At 39.8% G+C, this 7,327-nt stretch overlaps 1 protein-coding gene across 2 annotated transcripts in view; it reads right to left on the bottom strand.

The window, feature by feature from the left end:
* Nucleotides 1–831: 831 nt before the first annotated feature.
* POMGNT1 (protein O-linked mannose N-acetylglucosaminyltransferase 1 (beta 1,2-)) overlaps nucleotides 832–7,327 on the bottom strand; it is a 33,338-nt gene continuing 26,842 nt past the window's right edge. Inside the window, exons 21-22 of one of the 2 annotated variants that reach the window (XM_058176822.1) lie at nucleotides 6,863–6,972; nucleotides 832–5,731 (exon numbers count right to left, since the gene is read on the bottom strand). In XM_058176822.1, the coding sequence (XP_058032805.1) occupies nucleotides 5,650–5,731; nucleotides 6,863–6,972 (192 nt within the window). In that variant the 3' untranslated portion in view covers nucleotides 832–5,649. The remainder of the gene's footprint in view (nucleotides 5,732–6,862; nucleotides 6,973–7,327) is intronic. The other variant, XM_058176823.1, reaches the window with a different exon arrangement.

The raw sequence follows: 7,327 nt of genomic DNA, 5'->3' as shown, positions 1-7,327 counted from the left end.
ATGAAAAAACGGGAAAGATGAAAAAACGGGCAGGCCGGCCCATCTTGAATAAAGTTATTGATGTTATGTACCTGATTGGACTAAGTACAGGCAGTCCTTGGCTTACGACTTCGACTGAGCCTGAAATTTCTGTGGCTAAGGGAGACAGTTAAGTGAATTTGCCGCATTTTACGAACTTTCTTGCCACAGCTGTTAAATGAAACACTGCAGTTTTTAAGTTAGTAACACGGCTGTTAAGTGAATTTAGCTTTCCCATTTGTCTTTGCTTGTCAGGTCGTAAAAGGGATCATGATCCCATGATCCCTGCAACCATCATAAATGTGAGTCAGTTGCCAAGCATCTGAATTTTGATCACATGAGAATGGGGCTGCTGCAACCGTCGTTAAGTGTGAAAAACTATTTAAAAAATAAGTCTTTTTTTTTCCAGTGCTGTTGTAACTTTGAATGGTCACTAAATGAACTGCTGTAAGTCGAGGACTACCTATACAAGTTTTGATTGATCGCTGAAAGAAAGGTGCTATGTAGAGTGAGCTAATGCACAGCGGGAATCTGACAAAATAACACTAGAGCAGTATAAATAAATAAATAAATTCTGAAGAGTTGGTTTCCTGAAAAAGCAGTAATATCCATTTCTTTTTACTCTCTGTAAAATAATATGTTGAGATGCTTATTCTACCTGTACTGTTTGCAGATGATCAATTTCGAAAACTTCTGTAAATCCAGGACAGAATTTGTTATTTGTGCCTTTTAAGGAACTGAGAAGATAAGTGGAGAACACAACACTTTCGTCAAAGTTGCCCAGGATGAAATGATAATCTATGCCACACCTACTAAAAAAGGACAGCCTTTATTTGCAGGAAAAGACATCACCATGCATAGAGATGTAAAAGACAGGAGATGCAACAATTCTTTATTGCATCTTTATTTTTGGAAAACACAGGCACATGAGATACCAAAAAGCAGCCAGCCCAGTTGCACTCAACCTCTCTTCCCTCTCTGACTGCATGCAAGAAGCGATGCCTGCCCACAAACCAGAAGCACTCAGGCCACAAATACTTTGAACAACAGAAAAGGGGAAATAAAGGAGAGGGAGAGAGAAACGGAAAGGGAGAAGGGGAAGGAGGGAGAGAGAGAGAGAGATTGAGAGATTTACTCAACTTAGAACTAAGGAGAAATTTCCTGACAGTTAGAACAATTAATAAGTGGAACGACTTGCCTGCAGAAGTTGTGAATGCTCCAACACTGGAAATTTTTAAGAAAATGTTGGATAACCATCTGACTGAGATGGTGTAGGGTTTCCTGCCTAGGCAGGGGGTTGGACTAGAAGGCCTCCAAGGTCCCTTCCAACTCTGTTGTTATGTTATGTTATGTTAGATATCAATAGTAGAAAAAAGGGTAGAAAGAGTAAATCTAGCCCAGATGGAATCTATTCAGAGGACCATAACACCAGTTTTGATGTTGCAAGTATGTAGTCAAGCATAATCGTATGCAGAACGGGGGAAGATTGGACCTGCATTCTGATAAGTAGCTTAGGCCACAAGATCTTATACAAAATGACAATCAATCCAGCAATATCTGAATATATCCCCATTGTTTTAGGCATGCCTGAAAACTGCTAGGTGTTTTGCGATAATTCAAATTTAAACAAACTCTCAAAAAGGACAATCATTTGGTTATTTCACTCTCTCCATACGCACCTCAATTGTTTTAAGGAGCTAATAATTATTGCCTTGTAGACTCACATGGAATTGATTTCATTACTTTTATATTATTCCGTCTTTAAGAGTGGCTAGCCAGAATGGGTGTATAAGTATAAGGAAATAGTTGGAGAGAAAATTCAATTGCCATTTTCTGCATAGTATAGTCTGTAAAGAATGGCACTAGGCATATCAGTTCCCCTAGATTTATTTGTTGTTTGATGGGGGGAAAAAATCTCATTTTAACCAATACTGCTCTTTTTTCTCTAAACCCTAATTGATATAACAGAAACATCAGATGTAAACATCTTCAGGTAATTTTACAAAGAAGCATTTTTGGTAAGAAAAAGAACAATTCTAAGCAGTGGTGGAATTCAATTTTTTTAAATACCAGTTCTGTGGGTGTTGTGTGGCTCAGTGGGCGTGCAGGGGAAGTATACTGCAAAATTTCCATTCTCACCCTACTCCAGGGGAAGGATACTGCAAAATCCCCATTCCCTCCCTACTCCTGGGGGAAGGATATTGCAAAATCTCCATTCCCACCCCATTCTGGGGCCAGCCAGAGGTAGTATTTGCTGGGTCTCCAAACCACTCAAAATTTCTGCTACTAGTTCTCCAGAACCTGCTGAATAGCACACCTGATTCTAAGATTTTTTTAAAACAATTAGATGAAAGGAAAACAAAATCAGTATAAACATATTCCTGCCATTTTCTTCCCCTCCTGTCAATTGTTCCTTCTTGGCTATACATTACTTAGCTGGGGCAAATAATTTTCTTTAATACAAGTATCTTCTAAGTCTAGTGTCATTCCAACTGCCTTTTGATGAATGAAGAACAAGGCATTTATGGATCTCTAGACTTTTGCCTTTACCTTCAAGGCTGAACTGGCCTTGATGAGAATTATCATCTCTAGCATTTTATTGCCCCACCCAAACATATCAAAAACTATTTAACAAAGTTCTCATAAATGTTGCATCAAAGTAACCTTCCTTTCCATAGGATTTCATCACTGTCAGGTATTCCTACACTTGGCTAGACAAGGCAAAAGGTGGACCCGATAAAACAATATGGTTGTGTCTTAACAAAGTAACCTTGCATCACTGTATAGAAAATGCAGTTCTGAAAGAGATGGACCTTGGAAGTGTAAGGGCCTCCACCACTCTAATTGAAAAGTGAGCAGGGTTTCCAAGTTTTGCAAGAATCGCCTTTCTACTATGAAACTGCAATAGAGGGAAGTGACGTGCTCTTCTCTACCAAGGATTTAAGGGACAATGGACACCAGAGCTGTGAAGGTAGGGAGAACGTAACACATTAATGATTAGCACTGGCCGGAAGTCTGTTCCTGAATCCCCACCCCCCAAATATAGGGGAGTTGAAGTCCACAAGTCTTAAAGTGGCCAAGGTTGGAGACCCCTGGATTAGACCATCTCTCAAAATCAAGGATTTTGAAGACCCCAATATTAAATCTGAATTTATATCTACAAATAGAAGGGAGGTCATGCATTGATTGATATTCACTTGGTAACAAATCTATTAAATCTCTTCCTGCTCCTCCTGCCTCCCCTGAAAATAGCTTTTAGGATCTGTTCCTGATATGGAGTCTCTATCCCCCAGTATTAAGGGTCGAACCACCATATAAATCAAGGAACTGGATTATTTTCATCAGTCCTAATGGCCAAATAAATAAAAGGGTAAAAAACCACAGCATGCTTCTAAAAGATGTAAATTCAAGTTGTTGACTCCTCAGCCCCGAATGTAGAAGTTACTCCCCATTAATGGAACCAGCTTTGGGAGACTACACAAGTCCAAAAAGGAAGTTCTACGCCAAGTTCCACAAAATGGTCAAATGCTTGTGGCTCCAGAATGAGAGCTATTTCAACAGAACATTTTGTTTTTCTGATGCACATTTGCATACTTAAAACACACCAAACGACACCCCTGTCAGGATTCTTAGTAAGTTATGTCTCTTCTGTGTTTCTTTAGAAAAAGTCATTTCTCCTTCTTCACATAACAGGGCAGGAAATAAAATCAAGGCAGAACAAAAACAGCACTGTTGTACTCCCACACTGGAGTTCACGTTCATCCTACAAGTTGAAGACCACCATCCACCAAGACTGATAGAGCCAAGAGGACCACAATTTTTGTCGGCAGAAATCCTCGCATGAACTATCCACTGCTTTGCCAATGAAAACTTTAGGGTCGCAGCAGACAGGTGACCTTTGCAAATATATTTAGGACAGTATTAGGTCATATGTTCTACTTGAGGTCTCATTCAAGCACAGAAACCCTTGGGCTCTAGAATAAGTAGGAGCCTGAGTTTCAAGGAGAACCATGCACTGGCTAACTAATCAAAACAAGAAGTTTTCAAGCTGCCTTATGGACAGGAAAAGGTATTTGCTGTTTAACTCATACTGGTATTGGACAAGTTTGGAGGACAGTGAGGAAAAAGAGGAAAACACAAAGAGGTAACTCAACAAAATAAAGGAAAGGTGGCCTCAAACTAGAATCTAGTTGTTCCCTTGAGGGGAATGTTCATTTCCTTTTCCCTTAATCTATTCATGGTGTGAATATATTGAAAGTCACATTTGAAACCTAAAACCTTCCCTCTTCTCCATAAGGCACAGGATATCCAAGAGGAAACCATGATTTGCTCTTTATCCCTGAATTGCTTCTTCCTCTGTCTCCCCACACCCTTTCACCTCTGATTATCTACAGTATCTAGCAGAGCCCCGAGTTGCCCTTTCTTAGGACTTAGTCTCAAAACCTTCCCCAGTGCATACAAGTCCCTTTGAGTTTTCCTTTGGGGACAAAATACTTTAGTACCTGCACCTCACATTTAACAGGAAGGGACTCAGGTTATATCACAGGAGGGAGAGCAAGTGGAGTTGTCATTAGTGGTAGAAAGACCCTATGATGGCTGGCTACTTCTGGGTTTGGTTTTCAGAAACCTACAGACCAACTTCACTCAGAAGTAAGATTTAATCTGACTCATTTACTATTTCTGTACCCTGATATACTGGTAAACACTAAAGCTTCCCAGGCCAGCACATGCTTGCTCAAGGCACTTTTCTTCTTTACTGCTGCTTAGCTCTTCCTGCAGGCATTTTACGGAAATGACCAAACCATGTAGCCTGTATCTTTTCAGATACTTCAACCAAGACCAACTGCCTTAGCTGAATCCAGGCAGATCCACTGGGAACTTAGGAACCCATAGCTTTGAAAGGGACCACCTTTCACTGCCATCTCTGCCCAATGGGAGGAGAGGATGAGAGAGGATAAAAGGGAATTCTGAGTCCGAGTGACCAGGACATTCAATACACAGTAAACACATGCAGTTCTTTTGCAGCTTGCATCCTTTGATCACGAAGCCAAGGCTACAAAACTCTTCTTTGTGCGCATGTGAACCACTGGCCATAAAGTCACTAGCTAGGCAGTGGTATGTGGATTTAAGGTATGGCTCCATATGCTTTCCAGGAACAATTCCCATCATTATTACTCACCTCAAAAACCAGCAGAAATATAAAGCAAGAAAACAGCCTTTAGAAAGTGGCTGACCACTGCAGCAAACTAATAAATTAAAAAAAAATTATATCCTCAGGTAACAATATGGAAAGAGCTTCTAAAGGGACTCAGTCCCTTTCAAACAGCTCCCTCAGGCCCAACCCCAATTTGGGGAAATAGTGGCCCACAATTAGTAAAGCATCAATATTAAAAATGAGACACCTGCATTGTTTCAGTGGCTTAGAAAAATATTAAAGACGCCTGTTCCTCCAAGGCAATTTATCCACTCTCGGCAGCAGCCTGAGGATGAGGGATGGGGAGAGCTCCCTTTGGCTTGTCCTACTTCTCAAGACTTCCAGAGAAAAGCCAGTCCCAGAGAGCTCTAAGTGTTCCTCTGCCCTTTTATTCTGCAGGCTATGAAGGCAATATGGTCGACACTCCATGATCTGCTTCATGTTTGCTCTGCTCCTGCTGCCTCATCCTTGGCTGGGGGTTCCATGTAGATTGGGGTCACCGAAGAAGGTTTTTTGAATCTAAGGAAAAAGGAAATTGGTCTTGAATTACCAGTATAGAAAAGGAGGTGGAAACAACAGGATGAGTAACAAAATATATAAAACTGTCTTGAGGGGCAAAGTATTACAGAGTTTTCTAATCTGGTGCTTTCTAGAAGCACCAAGTCTCAACTTTAGAATTCTAAAATATCAATGACTGAGGTCAGGTGAAATGCAAGCTAGATAAAGTGGACTGTAATGTATCCATCTAACCTAGTGCTGTCAGATTTTACCAGTCTTCCATAATATCGAACTAAAGTATCCAGTGCTTTTACATGAATACTGAATTTGGAATATTTTGTATGTCCAAAATGCAGGGCATCTTTCAGCTTTTGTCCCTTCCTGCTTATCTTTTCATAGTTGTTCTATTCCATTCTCTATTATGATTCACTGAAAAGCAAGGGTGCAAAATTTATGTTGGCCCAAGGTTCACATCTGGCTTTTAAACAATGTAGCACTTAAGACTTATATTCCACTTCATAGTGCTTTACAGCCCTCTCTAAGCAGTTTACAGAGTCAGCATATTGACCCCAACAATCTGGATTCTCATTTTACCGACCTTAGAAGGATGAAAAGCTGAGTCAACCTTGAGCCATTGAAGACTGGGCACTGCTTTCCAAAAAGTAAAAGGTGGGACTTGGACAACAGTTGATTTTATGAAATGTACATGTAAATGTAATTAAAAATTATTTTAATATGATTGCTGTCCAGTTGTGAATGTAACAGTTTTTTTCCCCTTTCACATGTTAAAAACTGCAATTTAAGAATAACTTCTGAAAGTCTCTGGAACAACATCCAAGGATTACAAGGGTGTATTCCCATTAGAGCTTCTTGCTCTGAAGTTCTACACAATGTCCATTTCATTAAAGAATTAAATAAGGACCAACTTGCAACAGAGCTAAGCAATGGATAGAAGCTAATTACCCATAACAGGAGACGTCTCCCATGACTCCCTTTGGAAAAAAAAAATCATTTGATCTGACATTTTGTTTAAGAACAACATGAATAAAAGAGAAAGTGCCTAGCCAAATAATCTGGCCATAAGAGTCGGAAGGGAAAAAGAAAAGTTTTATACAACAATTAAGTCTAACTTGACCCACAAAGATGACTTACGAATATGGAGAGGCAGGGACTCCTACAACCAAGAAGTGATTTTTTTTCCTAAAGAGCCGCCATAGTCCTTTATGATTCCCCCGGACATCCAGATCCCAAATGTGGAGGCACTAAAAGAACAAGTTATAGGTGTCTGACAGCAAGACCAAATGAATCATTAAAGATTCTAAATCTAAACCAGTTGAGTGTTTCTAAGGAGCTTTCAGTGCTGACTTGTAATATGGTACGGCCTAAATTTGAGCAGGAATTCCTTTTAGAATAGATAGAATAGAATAGAATTTTTTATTGGCCAAGTGTGATTGGACATACAAGGGATTTGTCTTGGTGCATATGCTCTTAGTGTACATAAAAAGAAAAGATACCTTCATCAAGAATTCTAAGGTACAACACTTAATGATAGTCATAGAGTACAAATAAGCAATCAGGAAACCTTATCATAGGCTAGGCAAGAAGTAAAGGTGGAAA

Source organism: Ahaetulla prasina, chromosome 3, assembly GCF_028640845.1.
Source record: "Ahaetulla prasina isolate Xishuangbanna chromosome 3, ASM2864084v1, whole genome shotgun sequence".
NCBI lineage: Eukaryota > Metazoa > Chordata > Lepidosauria > Squamata > Colubridae > Ahaetulla > Ahaetulla prasina.
This window is presented reverse-complemented; position numbering and strand designations above follow the sequence as displayed.